Genomic DNA, 20,274 nt, shown 5'->3' on the forward strand with positions numbered 1-20,274 from the left:
TGAAAATCACAATGGTAAAGGAGAAAAGCAACAACAATTTTGGTTCTTGCGAAGCAAGTTCTCTGCATTAACCACCCATGACTTCCACACTTATTTCTACCTCTAAGTCTTTCAGTTACAATTTTTTTTTTCCTCCCTGAAGCTCCTATATGCCCTTTGTGTAAATTCAGTTACCCAGAGGGGGAAAAAAAGTCTTAAAATACTACAGCGCTATTTCTTTTCCCTTACAAGTACAGCCTGTGCTGGCACACTCCATGTGAGCACACTGCGCTTCCATCTCTCCCACTGCATGTTGGAGCAGTTCTGTGTGCACACACAAATATGGCAGAGAATTTCAAGCTATGTTCAAGATGTGCCTTTTGAAGATACCTATTTATAATAGAGCATTCTTAAATGCATACAAATACTCTTAAACAAAAAACATGCTTATGACACAAAGAGCAGCAAGCAGCAGTCCTTCCATAGCACACAGCTGCTCAGTTTAGGTACTGGGTACCAGCTATAGCATTTTAGACTAAAATACTTACAGACATAGAATAAAGAACAGCAAACAGCACAGGAAAAAAAATGAAGTCCTTCCCTATACTGGGGTCACAAAGAGGAAAGTGTTCTGTGAACGTTTTGAAGCTGTAGCCTCCAGAACCCCAACAGCACAGACTCAAGTCCACAGATTACTTGAAAGCATGTACGCTACAGCTTACTTTGTAACTGAATACAGCAACACTCTTCTTAAGCCTTAACAAAAAAAAACAACAAAAAAACCCAAGCCACACTAAGCAGCCATGTGGCACTTCCAGTAAGCAGACCTGAGGCCAAAATAATTCTCTTTGATTGCATCTGACCAACAGGACATACTTGCACGTTATTCAAAAGAACACTTACATATGCACTTTGTCATTACAACAGTATTTTGCATAACCAGTGTCAGAAGCATCTGCACCACAAAAACTCATGGATCAGAGCTAAAACCCACGCAGCACTTCTCTCCTGCAAAATTATAACAGAACTCTGCTTTTGCCTCTTTTTCTTCTCTAAGCCACTAGTATTTATCTGGAAGAAATTATGAAGGGGAAGTCCTTAATCTGTTAAAATCAAGCACTTGACAGGGATGGGCAGACAAGGCTAATGGACAGTACTAAGATATCTCAGAGGTCTTAGAATAAAAATCACATAAGGTAGCGTGAACCACAGAAAATCATGGAAGTGACTTTCAGTAGGAGCCATCAATTTTGGGTATGCAATTAACACATCAGTACAGCTGATAACATTTGCTCCACCTGTGATACAGGAATCCAAACCCTGCTTTAACTTAATGCTGCACTGGTGGTTATGCTGTGTCTAACAGACTCTCCAAAATGACCTGCATACCCACAGATTAAAACCATGAAACGCTGTAATAAAAACAAAACCGATGAATGCCAGACAAACGTGACACCACGCAGAGACTCCAGCTGTAACCTTCTTGGATCTCACTGGACAAGTCACAGCCCTCTCGGGCTCCCTACCTGGCATCCCTGCTGCCAGCCCTTGTCCAAAGGCAAGGGCAGAGTTGACGGCGGCAGCAGCCACCAGAGGATCAGTTTGCTGTCCCTGCTGGTTCTGGTTTGGGGTCAAAGGACGCTGACTGGCTCCTCCACGTAGAACCTGGAGAAAACAGGAAACGGGTCTGGTTACATCAACACCCAGGAATAAGCCACAGTAACCACGCTGCAGGATCCAGCAGCAACATAAGCTGCTAGTTCTTGCACACAGTGGCAGCTGTGTCATGACAATCCCTCCTCTCAACTCAGAGCACAACTGCCTTCACCACCAAAAGCATCAGCACTGTTTCCAATGGGTAAATGCCTAAGACTCAATTTAAATAACACATCCTTCTTCAGGCTTCCCAAGCATAATCTCAAAGAGCTTCAATTCTTCTATTCTCAGTTTCTTCTGTTCTCTTGACATACCTTCAGTCCTCATCCTCCATTAGAAGCCTCTGTGAGCCATCTGTCCCACTAGAGATAACGTTTGGTCTCTGCCACAAGAGCACACTGAAATCCCACTTATGCAGAAACCTTTACAGACTTGAGAGCTGTGGGCTGATGACATGAGGTGACACAGGTTTTTCCAAACTGCCATCCACCTCAGAAAACAGTGACCCACTGACACTACACTTACTCACTGGAAAGAACGACCAGAGATCACACACAGCCTTTTCTACGTGGCTCTTGTGGTTTAAGCACAAGTTGCTCTGAAAAGGGAAGATGGCAAACTGACCTTTCCTGTAATTACCTGCGACAGGCTTCGTCTGCAACAGCCTTTTACTCAGTGGTGATGTTAGAGCCTGCAGCCACTTGTGAGGTCAGCTCATTAGAAGAGCTGTCCTTTGGTACTCAGCATGCATTGTTGCAAAAATTAACATTGTATTGTCACCGGATAAAGCTGTGAAAAGCAACCAACTGCTTTGCAGGGCGACTGGGGGAGGATATCGAAGCTAACAGACCTGAGACATACCCCAGAGCTAGCTACTGCTGTCAAAGCCTGGAAGTGAACTCTTCACCTCTTTCCAGCCTGGAAGCCTCACAAGCTGCAGCTGCTTGGTAAGCACCCCATGCACAGGCATTCTGCAGAATGCAGCTGATGGACGACGTGATGCAGAAAGTGAAGCGCTGGCAGTTTTATAAATACACTACTCCTCCTAAGATGTTGTGAGCATCACAGACTGTCCACACTCATCACTGTATTTCTAAAACATTCGCCTCAGCACTTCTCCGAAGGATTTCATCCAAAAACGTACACTTATCTTCTTACAGACAGAAAGTCTGCATTAAAAACAATACACGCAATCCGCACTCATGCCTGCTTCGTGGCTACAGAATAATGAAAAATATCATAAAGGCTACTGATGATTGATAGATATGCTTTAATAGCTTAAGCCTTTGCAGAAGCTCTCTTTGCACGTACCTATTTAAAGGGGAAAGGTTCCCAGTCTGAATGCCAAAGCACAATGTGCCACACTTCACTCCATTTACCTGCGTGCATGGATGTGTGCAGAAGGTCTGTTAGCACACTCCTGTCAGAGACCTGCCAGGTAGGGAGGTTGATGATTAACTTTGTCAGGAGCAAAGCATTCTCCTTCTGATCACTGGTCCAGAACCACTGATGTGAAACATCATTGCTTTTCTTATCTGAAAAGGCCTTAAAATACTACATAATCTTTTTTAGCTTCAGGGTTTTGCTGTTTTTTGTTGTTGTTGTTGTTGTTTATTTTTTAAACAAAAGCTAATAAACGTAGTTGTCAATTGCAATCTTCTCTAAGGCCTGAAATCTCAAAAGCACAAAGGCCAGAACGGAAGGCTCTGCATCTCCTCCCTTTTCAGTAGGATAATAAATCCATTTTGTATCCAAGAAGGAACTCCCGTGGGACAGCAGCTGACAGTACTGTATTAACCCAACTTCAGGAGAGGAGCAGTGATTCATCCAGACATCAGAGCAGGAAGCTGTGCAGCACAGCCAGCCGAGGAACAGAAGCCCCAGACCAGCTCACGACATCTGTCCAACAGACCCCTCTTTCAGCTCAAAGCAGAATACATCCACGCACACATCTAGTGGGAGCACAACCCAAAGAAGGACAGCAGGGTGACCCTAATCCTTCTAGCATTTGACTTCATGGATTTACTAACCACTTACTACACGCCACTTACTGATACTGACACGGAGTATTGGACACATTTTCATCTTCTCCACAGCTTTCACATGAAAACAGACGAAAACACATGAACACAGCCATGACTTCCACTCACACATCACCAGCACATGCTTGCTAATAAATGACTGTACATTATTTCATGTGCCAAAGCCCCACCTACATACCTGTTGCTGGCCCTGCTGGGTTTGCTGAGTGGTCTGCTGATTTGCTGAGTTAGTGGCAGCAGCAGCTGCTGCAGCTTGCTGCTGGAAAAGGCTGGCAGGATAAACTCCCCAGGGTGTAACCCCGTAGTACTGGTGAGGGACAACTGCAGGGCCTGAAACACAAGAGAACTGGTGAGCTTCTGCGGTGTCACCAGCATTACACAGCAGTCACCAAAAATATCTGCACACCGTGTTTGATTTTACAAATCTTAGTTCAAGGTTACCAGCTTTAAAGTCCTTCCAAATAGGAAGGGATTGTGCTATCTGTAACATTCATTTTAAGAAAGCTTATTAGTCAGAACTGAAAGTTTCACCTTTACCTGGTTTTACCTTAGCTGAAGTCCAGTCCTGCTGACAGTGATCCTGCTGAAACTCCACATTTTTATTGGTGAGCCTTAATTTTATAGGGAAGCAACGAAACTTTTTACCTCTAACATAAACAGAAGGAAATGTCTCAGAGACGCTGAAGTCTCTCCTAATCTTAACACATGAGGCTCAGTAACATCCATCATTTAGCTCCCAATAAATAAGGTATAATAACCTTTCTTCGCAGCCAGACAGCATCAATTCCCAAGTGTGAAATGCTGTTCCTCCAGCCTCTCACTCCTACCATGTGTTCACAAACCACCACAGAAGAGCCCAGAAGATCCCCTATCTTTCCACACCCCACCTTCCTTTAACTGCTGCCTCCATTTAAGAGTTGTTTCTTTTTTAAATAAGTAATTATCTTGAGAGAAGAACAAAGCAAGCACTGTGCTTCATCAGCGCTCAGGGCACTGTACGCTTCGTTGGGTGATAGTAAAACAGCAAAGTGTATCCTTAAATAATCCTGGTGCCACGGCACAACGTGGAAGAAGAGATGAGCCCTTGGCACTGAACAGCACAGACCCTGCCACCACCTGTGTGAATCCAGCAGTATTTTTAATCTCTCTGCTCTGTATCTTTTGAAAAGGTCACCAGGAAAGTATTTCCTTTGCTCTTCGAATACAACACCCATCCCAGGAGTTGAATAGCACTTCCCTGCTGTAAAAGCACCTTGCAGCATGACAGCCTAAAGATAGAGCGCTGCATATTGGACAGACAAATAAACAACTATTGAGTGAATTTGAACCACAAAGCTGATCTTCAACGAAGCAAAAAAAATAGCTTCTATTTTAGGAGTTAACATTTCAGTTCTAACCAAGTCGTTCATGTAGTGCTGTTAGTTAGCTCATTAAGTCACTGCGAGGAGAACACAGCTAACTCACAGCGCTCCGTCTGACCAAAGGAGACACAACCTGCTCCTATTCATTTAATACAGATGCCAAGAGCTGGGGTGCTCCTGCGCTCAGGAGAAAACAATTTGCAAGGTTTTAGGCAAGGAATGAGTGTCTGCCTTTGCCCTTGGGCTACTGAATACCCTTTACTTGGGCAAAATTCGGGCATGGCTCTGGGTTATTTTAATCTCAATTTTAATTATCAAGTAAGCAGAATCTATAAGTTTTTCTTTTTTTTTTTTCCTAGTTAGAGATTGCTCATCAGATCCGCAGAAGCCTGAGGTGTTTAGAAGGAGAGGAGACAAAGCCTTTGAAGTCTGCAGGCAGCGGGGCTTAAAAGAGCTCTGCACATCCCTGCGAGCCCAGCTCAGCTGTGCACACTGTGAGGCTCTCATTACTGAACAGTGCTCTCAGTGAGGGCAAGTGTGTCATCATTGCCAGACCCGTAAAGACACACACAGTGCTTCTTCTGCAGACATCACACCTGCTTTTACATTTATTAAAGATGCACATACAGGAAAAAGTAAAAGCTGCTTAGTGCCTTTGAAATCAAATGTTCCCACTACTATGTCTCTCACACACACACACACACACACACACTCCTAAATACTCCTTCTAACAAACAATAAACGTGCCCAAGGAGGCTGTGGATGCCCCATCCCTGGAGGCATTCAAGGCCAGGCTGGATGTGGCTCTGGGCAGCCTGGTCCAGTGGCTGGCGTCCCTGCACATAGCAGGGGGTTGAAACCAGATGATCACTGTGGTCCTTTTCAACTCAGGCCATTCCATGATTCTAGCAGAACCAATGAAAGTACATTCATGGCACATTCCTCCCTTTTAGTCTCAGCCTTGACACTAACATCTCCCAGTCAGAAAGCACAGCTGCAGGAACAGGAACAAATGGCACTTCCTGCCAAGGGTAAGGACTTGGTGACACCAGAGCATCCAGAACCCCACGTCTGAAAATGCAAGTGTGCAAACAGGAACTTCACCAAATACTTACAACACTTGAGCTGATCCATGCAGAACTATCAGTACAGCAGCTGCAGACATCCAAGCGGGGTCTTCTCAGATAGAGTGGGAAATAGCTCAACTCCACCAACCCTGGTGCTGCCCCACGAAGCCCTGCCCTACAGCCAGCACAGACCCACACCAGAAGGGGCACCTGTGCATGACACCACACTGCAGCCAGCTCCACGTGCTCCCCAGAGCCCCGTCCCAGGCAGTGTGTGTACCTGTTTCCAGCTCTGAGCTGGCTGTGCAGGACACAGATCAGCACCAAGTGAGAGGCTTCTAAGAAAGCCCGGTTTGAGAACAGAGCTCTGAACAGACTCTACCTTTAGTTTCGGAGCACTGTGTTTTTCCTGTATGCAGATTATTCCACCATCCACTTTTCTACAAAGAACAGAAATGCTTTTCTACCTATTATATACCTCGGAGGGAATCAACATTTCTCGACTTGTCCTAAAGGAGACAAGATTTTTCTTTTTTTTATTATTATTTTTAATTGACATCTTTCTCAAATGACAGAAGTAATTTCACACTTCTTAAAGACAGCAGCATCTTCCCCGAGGACTGAACTCACAAGCTATTTTTCTCCTGCCTAGGAAGTCCTTCCCTCTATTCAAACGTGCTATTCTTTTAACTGTTGCTATTGTTGTGAAGAAAAGAGCCTTATCATGGGGCTGACAGTCTTATAATCATGCAAAAGCTGCCATAATGATACATTCTTAATTGGCAGAATCATCTCTGCCATAAAACACACAAAAGTTTCCACTCCTAAGAGTAACTGTGAACAAGAGACTACCAACAAATCTCAATTCATTCCTTCCATCTCATTAACTTCTCCAAGTCTTCCCAATCTAATGCTGCCTTACAAATCAGGGAGGCCTTCTGTGGGTAGACTTGTAGCTCTAAACAGCTCAGTAGTTCCACATCCCTGCAGCACATCACTCACTCTTAAGAGAGAAAAGGCTTTCAAAACTGAGTCTAGACATAAAAGGTGCCTTCACTCAAACAAACAGCCAGAAGTGAAGTCTGTCGCACTGCCATTTTAGCGGAGTCCAAAGCCCAACAAAACAGATGAAGTAACTCATTTCTCAGTGGTGCAATACAGTAAGCACGTTGCAGTGAATTACACACTCTTTCTGTTGTTTTCAAGAGCCATAAAGTTTAAAAATTATTTAAGAAGAGACTCTCATGCTAAGTTTGGGGAAGCTTTAGGCCTCCTAGGGGGTTTATTTCCTAGCTGCAATTTATGAGGCCTCCATCAGACATTCAGGCAGTTGCAGCTTCAACACTACTGAGAAACAGGAGAAAAAAAAATAACTTGAGAACACACTTGTAACTGCTGCAGGATTTCCAGATGTGGTCACCTACGAAATCCAGGCAGTGACCTGCTGCTCCTCTAAACTTCAGTGTATTATTTCAGAATGAACACAAGTGTTAAAAGCACTACAGCGATGCAGAAAGGCCAACCAGAATCTTCTCTTTGTAACAGTTAATCACAAAGGGCACCAAAGTAGTCTTATCATGACTGGACCTGATATTGTTCTGGCGCCCTCCTCTCCAGCAAGACCTGAGTAACGCTGCCTCCGACATCGCCCACACTGGTCATTCATTCATTGCTACACTTTCCTCATCACATGGCAGCTTATCAACTCCTCAAAATATCCTTGTACTCTAACTCTTGGCTTTCCTCCACCTCATCACAGCCTCATCTATCTGCTCACAACACGTCGTTGCCCACACTTATCTTCCATTGTCATTATGCAATCAGCATACAAAATGCACAACAGCCAAAAAGTCCAAAGCCCACACCTTCAAACTACAAATTTAACTCTTAACATACTTCCATACGACCCATGCAAAAAATGCCACGCAAGCTGCTCATGGTTACTACAATCCCATTTCAGAGCTTGACCTGACAGCAGCCCCCCAGCTCAGAAGCTAAGCAGTACTTATCTAACGGCTGTTAAACACAATAACAAGCCACATCCCAAACCTACAATGGATTTTAGCACTGCTGTGTTCACACGCAGCCAAGGTTTCACAGTCCCCATTTGGTACAAGCTCACAGCAGAAGAGATCTGCAATCAGCATACAAGCTACATCTAAGTGGAAGATAGAACAGTGTGTTGCCTCCACTAAAAAAAACAATCATCACTCTGAACTAAGCTGTTTCTATTTAAAATTTAGCAGGCTCCCACTCCAGGTGGTAAAAGAAAAGTGAAGTATGGTATAAAAATATTCTTCTGAAAGTACATTCTTCTTTTGCCCTGACTGCTTAGGCCAGAACTTTATGGCATATGCAGCGAAAGTTCAACGTGCAATGTGCTCTTCTCACTGTCTGATAAGCTGTTTTACTGAGCTGTCATCTCAAGATACAACAACTTTGGCTATGACAGTTGGAAAGAATTTGGAAACTGATACACGAATGTTTGGGAGGAAGATCACGCACAAAGAGAAGAGCCACCATCTCTGCCTGCCATCTGGACAGCCACACATTCCTTGCAGGAACCCTGCAGCAGATCTGGGGTGTCCTTACCTACAGAATCTAAAAAGCATAAATTCTTCAGAAACATCCAGTGAAAGGAAGAGATATCACAGCATGTGCTGCACAGTATATCAAGCTAGAGCAGCAAAAAGATACAATAATTACTGGTAGGAAAACACATCTTCCAACTTTTCAGTATTTACAAAGTGTATTTTCAAAAGGTATCTTTCAGTACTATCAGCTACCAAAACATCCCAAGCATATGACAGCATTTATCTGTGAGCATTTCATTTCATACTTCCTCTGTTGTTCATCCTCAACAAAGAGAATCTACAGCAGGCATTATACAGGAATTATCACCCCTAATCTAAAGAAAATAAAGATTTCCAAGACAAACACTGCTTTAACTCTGCAAGGATATACATTCTGCAGTGATCACAAAGGACTAATGATTAAGTGCTGCTATCAGTCAGGAGCACACAGACAAGTGGAAGCACCTCACCTAATGTGGCAGCTGCGGCGAGCCCGGCTGCGTACGGATCCGTTCCTGGAGGAGCAGCGCTGATGATGTACGGATTGGGGACAAAGGCAGCAGGAGCTAGACCTGCTGAAAACACACCTGTCAGTAAAAACAAACTTGACTAGAACTGAAGCCCTACCGAAATACCTCCAGCTATCTGGCTGTGGACTCGATTGACTGAACACTGCGAAACAAGGGCTCACGTTGTTTTAGTATTTTCAGGCTTTTTATTGTTTGTTTTCCCTGTGTTTCCCAGTGTTGTTACAACAACCTAGAGAGGATATAATTTACATTAAAAAAAAGAAACACTGGATTCCAAACATGCAGTGCTGCATTAAGAAGGCTAAAGCGGCACAACAGCCTGCATACAGTATAACAGTGACATACAGTACCTGTGAACTGCTCATGTATCTCAGCAGTGCAGATACACCCTTGCTGTTTAAGTGGCTATTAACATCAGTTAGATGTTAACATTATCTAATTGCTTGTTTTGATGAGTAAGTTATCAATTTTCCCTAGTATCTGAGTGCCATGCAATGCCGTTGTAGCAGTGCTTCAATTTGTGAGTCTGGAAGGAGCTCAGGAATGCATGGGCAACATCATGGCCTGCTCTTAGTGTCTGTGCAGGCACTATCTTTCTCCTCAAGGTACAGTTTAATCATTAGAGAAATTATTGGGGGGCGGGAGGGGGTGTGGAAGGTGATAAAGGTGAAAGAGAATAAGTCAAGAAGCCAAGGAATTTTAATTCAGGTCTATTCCTGAACTCCACTGAGTGCATAACTGCACAGCACAGAGCTGAGAGAACCCCACACAATGGGCTTTTAGGTTCCAAAAACTACCCGTTAATTTGCCTGCTGTACTAAAAACATTTAACCCTGAGATTGTTCAGCTCTAATCATAGAATCATAGAATCATCCAGGAGTAGCCCTTTCATCGGTCTGTTACTCTATACAGAGTACCCAAGTGCTTTCCTCCCACTTAATCCATACTGTTTTAATATTACAGATCATGCATTTGCATAAATTACAGCTTTAAGTTAAATTCAGACCCCAAGCAGCCTAAAATTCTACCTTGTGCTAATTTAAACACAGACTGTCAAGTAGAAAACACATTCAGGTGTACACAGGATTGTACATGTCTTCCTCACTTCAGTGCAGCCAATTCACACCTGACTTGGAGCAAGCAAGTACTTCAGAACGCTCCCACTGCTGGGAGTGCTGTTCAACAAAGTAAGTGTGTGTCACTCCTCCCAGACACGACTGCTCTGGAGCTTCTTGCAACTGTACAAGGACTTTTTTTCTCCAGGACTTTTCAAGTAGTCTTCAGACAACGTTCTTCTCTTTATGGTTCAAGTACTTACCAGTTGGAAAAACACATCTAGGATTCTCTAAAACCTACCAACTCTTTCTCCCTGTAGTCTTCCCAAAATACTCTGAGGACTAAGAGACCACTAGAAAAAGGCAATGTAAATACTAGGCTTACCTATGTGAGGCTGATGGGCAGCTGCCAATGCATACTGCTGCTGCTGGGCTGCTGTTAGCTGCTGAACAGCAAGTGCATTCGGTCTTTGGAACAACTGAAGGGACAAAAGAACAAGTACGGTCCTTTATTTATGCACAAAAATCAATTTAAAAAAAAACAACAACAAAAGATTCCTCTACTTTTATTCGCACAACTACCAACACTCCTTTTTAGCAGGAAACATTTCAAAAGGAAATTTAAAACAGTACATTTGAAACCAATTGCCTGTGATGATCCACTTAAAAAGAAAATATTTCTCAAGTACAGCTAAACCCTACCCACAGTTTCTTCTGCCGTTCTCTGCACAGTTGCCCCAAGGCCCTGCCTCCCCAGCTTCACACACACAGGATCACCAGAGGCTGCCACAGCTCTTGTAGAGCCTGAGCACTACCAGCTACGTTGAGAGCACTGCTGCATCAGCTGGCAGCCTGGGCTGCTTTCACAGGTGTTCTGAAATAGGTCGTGGGACAGCAGGCAGAGGGGAAAGCTCCCATGGGAGAGATGAAGCTCTTAGGATAGATGCAGCAGCTCACAAACCCTCAGATACATGAGGGAGAAAATGCTTTTTCCTCTACTTTCTAGCCTCCAGCATCACCTACGTAAAACAAGGCAAGCAGCACGTATTCTTTGACCACAGACAGAAACCAGACCCAGGGACTTCTTGGTGAAGTCATCCAAAGCACATCCAGGCTTGCCAACTTACAGTTCGCTCCAGTCTTTGGGAACAATGTGCAGCGTTACTGAGAACAGTCATTCTTAATATGGAAAGAATACCACGAGTCTTTAGAAGAACATGCGTTTTTCTTTTCTGTTCACCCAGACTCTTACTAAGCTCACTTCCTGTGCCAGAGATGCCTCTAAGTCAATGAAACACTCCCTGAATCACAACATTAGCACACCACTGTTCATCTCCAGTAAGAGCACTGAAAATACATCCTGAAAGCCACCCTAAAAATTCTCAGGAGCAACGTTCCTCCCATCTACTCCCCAAAGTGATCTTTTCTGAGGTGTGAATGACTTCATAAACCACTGTGTCTTCTCTCTGCAATTGCTTGGGGAAAAAACAAAACAAAACAAAAAAAATACTGGTGCCTAAATGCTATACAATTTTCACATCTATTATCCCTGCCTTCCTTTCAAAGTCTCAACCAAGACAACCAAAGCTTCTGCTGTCAAAAGCAACAATAATAATTCTGCCCAAATTTCTGGCAGAAACCTGCAACCAACAAGAAGCAGAGAATCGTTTAGAAAGTGAGATGCAATTATAGGCAGACTGTACTTAGTTCTCCTAAGAGCGGGAAGAGGAGCTGTGTTGTTTAAGCAGAAAATATGAATGAGGACAGCTGACAGCCTCCATCCATTTTCTTCTCTTTTTTTATAGGTTCAGAAGGAGAAACAACACGCAAAGATCACGAGGTGGAAACTCAGTACTTGGGGATCACAACCCAGTCATTGCTGCCTTCCTCACTGACTGCTGACCCCTGGAGGTGCCCCTGTGCACAGCTGAGGAGTACCATAACGCTCTATTGGGAAACGCATCACACACCCGCAGGGATTTCATCACCTCCCTTGGTCTAGTGGTCTTCACACAGAAAAAAGCACTCAGCAATACCTGATGTTTATATAAAGTTCTCTGCTATACCGTTAGCAGCTGGATCAAATGGTGCCATTGCTTAGCTCAATAAAGCATGCACATCACGTACAGCAACCTACGGGACATGGACTGAAGGATCCTGGCTCTGTGGGAGCCTTCAGCAGCGTGTTCTCAGATCAGTCAGCAGAACTATCAGTTTAGAAACAAAACAACCCCAAACTGCTGCAGCAATGAACAATGAGCCTGGTTTCCTGCTCTACTGATCTCAGTGATCCACGCATTCTAGCTTTCTTCTGCTACAAACACTTCACCCACTTCCACACTCTTGCACCCCTGGCTCAGCTACTCCAGCCTGCTGGGCTGCACTGTGCCGCAGCAAGAAGCAGAAGCAATGCTACATAACCAGTCATTGGTCCAAGGGGCAAGAGAAACATTTACCTTCCCTGAAAATAATGTTTCAAGTGCTCAGAAATTACTGGGAAGATTTCCACATCTCCCAACTGTATCCCAGGGATTCATTTTTTAATTACTACCAGCTACTCCATGCACGAGTATTTTCCCCCACTGGCTTTTATTTATTACTACTATTATTGTCTGCTTTCCCTCCTGTTCGCAGCTGCTCACTGTGAGATCTGACTTCCAGACCTCCAGTTCCACACCAGCTCTGTCTATTTGCCATTGCTGAAATGAGGGCACAGCAGCCAGCGCTGCAAATGGCCGCTGCCAACAGCCATTAGAGTTCACCTCAAGGCTCAAAGAGGAAGACTGAACAAAAATGCTTTACCTAAAATGTAACAGACGGGAAGAAAAAGGGACAGGATGCCAGGGCACAGCACTTTCATCTGCTTCACAAACAGAGTATCAGCAGCATCCCTCTTCTGCACCCTAATCTCACAAAGAAACCTGCAGATTTAGCTATGACTGCTTTCCCAGACATATTACTGAGCTTTCTTTAAAACCACATGCAAAGCTTAGGCCATTTACATTGTGCTGCACACAGGAGGAAGGGCTGGATTCCTTCCGTCTGTCTGTGGAAAGCCTCTCACATCCCTTTAAATTGAAATGCAGTTTCCCTAAGCCTACAAGCCAAGGCTCAATTTACCATGAAGAAACTGTGTGAACAGCTAAAATGTTCTGCAGCTTTCTACCTCCTGTAACACAGAGTGGGGAGCAGAGCAGAATTTCAGGCTGTGCTCGGGCAGATAAATGCCACACAGCAATGGCAATCATCAGCATCATGCATTTAGTGGAAGTTAAGGCCTCAAGGCACTGCCTCCATCTGCTGACAGCACAGCCCCAGATTCCAAAAAAATCAAAGGCTAAAGGTAAAACTCCACTAAAGATTTTTGCCATCTTATTCAGAAACCGTGCACTGAGTTTGGGTTAAACCACATATCTGCATTGTGGCATCTGCTAAGTGGAAATAAAGGAAGAAAACTCTTCACAGGACTATTTTAGCCTGTTACAAATTACACTCAGTTTAACCTGCAAACAGGTGAGGTAGTTCAGGAGGATGTCAGCAGTTTGCACACACAGGTATGCAGCCAAAGCACCAACTGCAGCGTGTGGGACACAGAGGGAATTTCAAGGACCCAAAACGTCACAGCCCGTGTTACTCAGTTATGGGAACACTGCACAATTAGATTCCTGTAATCCAGTTGCTTCTGCAATATAAACATCTGACAACCACATCTAATCTGATTAGAGATAAGACCTTTCCTTCCTAATATTGCTTTTAGCTGCACTTAATTGTAATCCCTTCAAAGCATATGATGCTTCCCTACGGACCAAGAAAGACATTATTAAAGAAGAGATCCTTGGTCCGGGATGCATCTTCTTCTGACAACAAGCAAATGGAAGAACACCCGTATGAAAGACATGTGTCTTTTGAAGTGCAAGTCTTAACTGCAGATACAGCAAATACTGAGAACCAGCAGCTGCCAGCCATAACATGAAGGAAATGGGTCCTCCTCTTTGAGCCAGCACACACCGCATTTACACCAGCGTGTACCGAGAGGGCACACGTGGCAGTGAAGAGAAATAAGAGCCAGTTCCTGTCTTTAATACTACACTTACAAAAGCCTGCTGCTTGTGTTTGCTGTGGGTGTAAGCAGCTATTGCAACTAAGCTGAAATTTTCAAATAAACACATGCATTACACAGCCTATTTTACCCAGACACCCTGCACACCCACCCAGTCTCAGCTATAGAAGCCTCAGAGCTCTGCAGCCCCATGGGCAGCCCGGAAAAAAGAGCTTCCAGCATGAGATTACTGTGAGATTGCATCAGCTCTGCATAGGTATGAACCTATCTGCTTCACACAGGAGAAACGGGTCTGCCTACAAGGCCATCCAGAGCCTGAACCCAGAGATCCATGTTGGCGCACACGCTTTCCAGGCAGACTGCTTTGAGAGATTTTTCTATTTTATTCATTTTACTTGTGAGGCTCAAGATGTGTTTATTTTAAATCCTATTTTTTAAAGGCTAGGAGAGAAAAGTAACTTGCAAATGAGCCTTAACTTAAAATAGAAAAGATTGCCAGACAAAATACAAATGCTTTACATCTCTGCAGTTATTTTCCTAAACCTAGTATTTCCTTAAAAATCAGTTAGCTTAGCTCCAACAGTGTTTGAACAGAACAAAACAAGATTCTCTGTTTTAAGAAGCTGAAATATGCAAAGACAGGCACTTAAAAGTTCTACATCAGAGTAAGACAAAGCCTTGAAAATAGCTTTCTTCTTTCTCCTTTCTGAACTATACAGCAGCTATTTAGCTTAATCATTTTTAAAGATGTCCACCATTAACTACTGCAGCATGCTACCTAACAGAACAATTGAATGAACTGTAATGCAGTTATTTATATTGCTTTTAAGAACATGATAACTCTCTGAAGGTGGGCCTTCAGCATCAACGTGGCAACAGCCCGTCCTCAGTACACAGCGCCGATCAGGCTTATTTTGCTGGAAAAGATCAGATATTCCAGGAAACTCAGGGCTGCTAAAATTCTCCTGCAATAAGCTACAACAAAGGATTTCACTCCTCTTTGAAGAATATTACACGCACAAAAGGAAAGCAATAAACATTTACAGTTGTTACCCCAACGAGCAGGAACAGGACAAGATTACAGGTCGATGGTTGGATCCTGGCCCAGCATTCAGGAGAGGCCAAACAGCAAGGCAAGGACTTGCTTTACCTGTCTGGGCTGAGCAGTTTGTGCCTCTAATATGGGAGAAAAGGTCAAACAAACCCGCTGGGCTCAGATAAGCTCTGTAGTACTGGACGCCGATCACAGGCTTTGAGACACGCTCAGTGAGAGCCTGGCCTCTGAGAAGCACTGCCCTGACCCCAGAGCTGGGCTGCAGCCCCAGGGCTAGACAGACTGTAAGTCACTCGAGAGGCTCAAGGAGTTTTGCTGATCAGCACATTTTATTAGTTAAAAACTCTTCTCCACTGCACACTTACTCAAAAGCTAGAAATGATCCATCTATAAACAGATGTATGGTGTACAGAAACCACCCCAAGCCTTTGGCCATCCTGCCCACAACGCGAGAGCCTGAGCTCACATCAACACCCTGAGACCTCCGGGGAGGAACCAGGGCAGCAGAGAAGGACCCTGTGCCAGAACTTTACCTGCTGCTGGGAATTGTAATCGAAGAGCCCCACGGTGGCTGCAGCTGAGTCCACAGGTACCTGGGTGCCAGAATAATCAAACTGCAGAGGCTCCATGCCAACATGCTCCATGGGATCCAGGGGAACGCTCTGTGACTCTATGTTGGAAAAATCCTCCACGGGCTTGGCACCATTAGTACTCGCCAGCTGGGCTAAGCCCTCAGATCCATTCTGATTTGGACCCAGAAGATCTACTTCACTAGCAGAGTTCTGGCAATTACCAGGTGTACGGCTGCACAGAGAGGAAACAGGTCCATCACTAAGCATGTACGTTCAGCGCTGCCACACAACATCAGTTCAGAGCAACACAGTACGACTCACTAGAGATAATGCAGATGATACTAGGTTAAAAAAAAGAAATTCTAGGGAGCTATTTCAGATCCTCCTTTTACAAATTCTACAGAACAACCTGTGTAACTATTAACAAAGCTGTGACACTGCAGCTCACTTGAAAGCTTTTTGAAATAGCTGTCATGGCTTCCTACTTACTCAACATAAGCACTGAACTGAAGTGAGAAATGGTTCATCCCAATTCAAGGGCAAGCAGTAAACATCTCACAGTATATTTGTTTTCCTTCTACAGTTCTAGGTGTCAACATAAGGCTCAGCAAGCAAACTAGCAAGAAACAGAAAGGCTTTCTCAGATTTTATCAGTAGCCCAAATTTCATCACTCGTGAGATGTGAGGAACAAGTGCAAAAACTCAACTGCAGTTTAGCCCAGCCTCTAAGCAGGGACAACACCTACAGCAGGTATTTTTCCAAAGCAGTCTCTCACGAAGTAGTTAACAACTGGTGTGAAAATAACATTATGTAGTGCAGAATTAGGGGGCTCAGTACAGATTATCAGTTATCACCCACCTTCTCACAAGTGCTTTCCTATGTGCACATTATAGCATCCTTACGACACTGCTTAAGCCAGGTTTTTCCTATTGCTCTCACAGCACAGAAGATCTTGCAAAAAATTTAAGTAATTAAGTGTGATGCTGATTAATCACTAATGCACGGTGCACATACCTGAAGTCTTTGACATCTGTGTCAATTCCGTTCTGCACTGGCAAACCGTTTGTTTTATCCATCACATCTCCCTCCTCCTTCAGATCTCCTAATTTATCGCCATCAAACGTGCCCTTATTTTTCTTATCCCCTTTGTCATTCTCATCATTCTCTGCATCCCTTGGCCCCTAGGCAAAAGAAACATTAATAAGCTTGAGTTTCAGATCAATTTTGCTTTCATTCCAAGATGTTAACAAATCAAAGAAACATGTCACAATAAATAAGTAATTTTCAAGCACTAGTTTTTACAAATAAAAACATAAAAAGAGCAAAATAGTCGATCACAATCAAAAGAAACAAGGGAATTACTTTTCATTTCGTTCCAAAAGAGATTACGTCTACCTCCTCAGTTTCTCCCATTTAGTAATTCAGAGCCTGACTCTACCACTCTAAAAATTCCATCCCAAAATTATTTTTAAAGAATATTTACCAAATACCTCTCTTTTAAATTGGACTCAAGGCACCCCAAAATTAATTTGGGAGCGTTAAATACAACAGCATGTACAAAGGTGCATAAACTGAACTAGTGCCTTTCCAAAAGGAAGATGTTCTGAACTGCAAGAGGGGACATTTAGTCAGACATCAGGCAGAAATCTTCACCCAGAGACGTGAGGCCCAGCCGTGCTGCCCAGAGCTGGGGGTGGCCCATCCCTGGAGGTGCCCAAGGCCATGGATGTGGGCACTCAGCCCACAGCAAGGGGCTCTGAGGTCCCAACCCAACCACCCCCTGCTTCTATCACTTCGCATCTCCATGTCAGTGATGCAGTAACTGAATGGGCAAGTGCATGCATTCAAGCAGGATGGGGCACCACGCAGCTGCCTCGTTTTTCAGGGGCATTACTGCCATTTGCAGACTGAATGTCAAGGTGCAACTTATAAGAGCACCCGAATAGATCACTAACTTGATCATACAAACCTAAAGCACTTTGAGAAAAAGATTTTTAAAAAGGGAAAGAAGGATTTCATTTCTGCTGAGCGCTTTTGTAAGCTGTGTGGCATCCTCAGCATCCCTACCCTTACATCTGTGTTTCACTTGGGAGAAGAATAAAGGGTGATTATGCCACTGGCAGTTTTCAACAACAGAAAGGAGAGGAAAAACAACATAATTAATGATAAAAACAGCAAGGGGCATACAAACATCTTTATCACTGATAGCTTTGGTGCTGTCGAAGATACCTCTGAAGCTGAATGAAAAGTGCTCTACAGAAAGCAGGACATTTTTGCATTCCCTCCATTTTAGTGGTAGAGAGGGAGTTTTTTTCCCCTGGATTTAGAGAAAAGCAATCATAGTCTGCTGTTTATTCTTAAATAAAATCTAACTGTTCTTACTAATACTTGAGAGCCCGAGTGCAAATGTCAATTATAAATACAAATTTGGAGCTCTGCTCTCACCTTCACAAGGTGGTATTTACAAATGAAATCCTTTGTTTCAGAACCGACCTCCTGACCACCAGCACTACACAGCAGATACCTCTCTGACTCTGGATGATAAACTGACTCCTTCCACTGATTGTTCTTTTTTTCCCTCCAAAAAATCATCTTTCTCAGGCTCAGGGCGCAACAGTGTTATCAGGGGCCCGCTAATGAGGGGAAAAACAGGAGGATGGATGAAGGAGACCAGGAATGGGCTCCCTGAAGAGATGAGCACAGCAGTCTCCTAGCAGTAACAAACCTACTCTGCTTTTATGTTTCTCACTGATCCAGCACTCAGCTGATGAGGCGGAGCTGAGATGTGGCTTTTTTCCCCCCACTGTGAGGATGGGGCTTGATTATGCCTCCACTGCCACATGCTTAGATTTGAGGCAGCAGTGACTGTGCTTTCTTCCCCACCCCACCAAGCAACAGTGACTAATGCTATTTCTCCACAGGAAACAATATGCCCTTGAAAGCATTCCCAAACTGGAGTGGCTTATGCTCCTAGCATCATTACATGGAGCTTTTTGTTCTCAGCCAGCAACAAAGCATCCACACGTTCATCCAAAAACCACACTTGGCTACATGGACATTTGCATACTTTTCAACAGAAAAAAGGTTTAAATGGTGCTCCTGCAGGTCTGCTTCTCCTCAGAACCAGGGGGTGTCAGCCACCTTCAACTCCTTTACACCCACGTCCCACACTGCATCCCCTCAGTCGACACTGGCCTACCCGTTTTAACAGAGACGGCTGAATAAAAGAGCAAATAAAAAAAGAACAGAACATCCGCGTCTAGGAATGGATTAACAAACAAACAAACAAAGCAGCAAATGGAGAAAACAACATAATGGAAACTCAAATTTCAGAATCAGGCAGACTTACAAATCCTCCTTTCCTTAGGCAGGAATCTCCGGGAGATGAGCTCAACACATATTCCACCATGCTAACTCCAAGTCCTCCACTCTCTGACCGTGGTGAAAGCACTGAGTTGACTTCACTATTCACATGAAAGCCCTGACCAGGTCTTCTCTGAACCATAATTGGTTGGGAAACAGAGTGATCTGGAACAAAAACGTGTAATTCTTGTAAGTAGATCCAACTATTTGAAGGAGGCAAGTCATTAAACATGTACTCCCCGATGTCTTAATTGTATTAAGAAGTGCCAGCTTTTTGACTTTGATGCCCACTGGAGAAGGATGGCTTTCTCAGCCCTAATATATAAAGCTACAAGGGATACATATACATTCCTGATGTATAAAGGACCTATAAAGCTACAAGGGATAACTGCATTCAAACTCCAAAATCATAAAATTTCAGAAGTTTGTCTCTAAGTGAGGGCTGCAATTAAAAAACAAAGTTTATTCACTTTTATTAAAACTCGTGTTAGTAAATTGAAAAAAAGTATCCATTTAAACCATAACTATTAAACTATAACTATTATTTAAAACATCGTCCTACAGTTATGCCAGCTTACATTTGTTTTCCTGGTCATATGACTGACCATACTCATATCTCATCATTGCAGTTTCTCCTAGCTGCTATTTCCTCAACAGAAGTTTAAGAACTTCAATCCTCCCTCCCAGCCCCCTGCCCTCCTGCAGCAGCCCCATCTCTTTATCCCGTCTGTGCTTCAAGGGTTTGAAATCCAACCAGAGCCTACGTAAGGATAGATGTCTCCAAGTTCTAGCAAGCTCTGCAGAAACTGCTGGCTGGGCAGGAGGTGACCTTCCATCCCAGTGAGGGAAGGGAAGACGTACTCAGCTTCTGCATGTTCAGACTGGTAACAGCCAGCAAGTTAAAAATTACTGGGAGACAGCAGCACAGCTGCCAGGGGCTGGGGGAAGAGGCTGACACTGA

At 43.9% G+C, this 20,274-nt stretch overlaps 1 protein-coding gene and 1 non-coding gene across 10 annotated transcripts in view; both read right to left on the reverse strand.

Annotated features, from left to right (window-relative positions):
* PUM1 (pumilio RNA binding family member 1) overlaps positions 1-20,274 on the reverse strand; it is a 66,028-nt gene that overhangs the window by 19,935 nt on the left and 25,819 nt on the right. For 6 of the 9 annotated variants that reach the window (XM_042885551.1, XM_042885552.1, XM_042885545.1 and 3 more), the window contains 7 exons: positions 19,300-19,478; positions 16,965-17,131; positions 15,911-16,181; positions 10,649-10,742; positions 9,149-9,265; positions 3,856-4,007; positions 1,506-1,644 (listed from right to left, as the gene is read on the reverse strand). In XM_042885551.1, coding sequence (XP_042741485.1) covers positions 1,506-1,644; positions 3,856-4,007; positions 9,149-9,265; positions 10,649-10,742; positions 15,911-16,181; positions 16,965-17,131; positions 19,300-19,478 — 1,119 coding nt within the window. The remainder of the gene's footprint in view (positions 1-1,505; positions 1,645-3,855; positions 4,008-9,148; positions 9,266-10,648; positions 10,743-15,910; positions 16,182-16,964; positions 17,132-19,299; positions 19,479-20,274) is intronic. The other 3 variants (XM_042885550.1, XM_042885549.1, XM_042885548.1) reach the window with 2 other exon arrangements.
* LOC122187816 lies at positions 5,512-5,592 on the reverse strand. The gene has a single exon (XR_006181428.1). It is a non-coding gene; the product is annotated as a small nucleolar RNA SNORD103/SNORD85 (small nucleolar RNA).

The sequence above is a fragment of the Lagopus leucura genome, unplaced genomic scaffold (assembly GCF_019238085.1).
Source record: "Lagopus leucura isolate 7727_CA_CO unplaced genomic scaffold, USGS_WTPT01 Super-Scaffold_100051, whole genome shotgun sequence".
Taxonomy (NCBI): domain Eukaryota; kingdom Metazoa; phylum Chordata; class Aves; order Galliformes; family Phasianidae; genus Lagopus; species Lagopus leucura.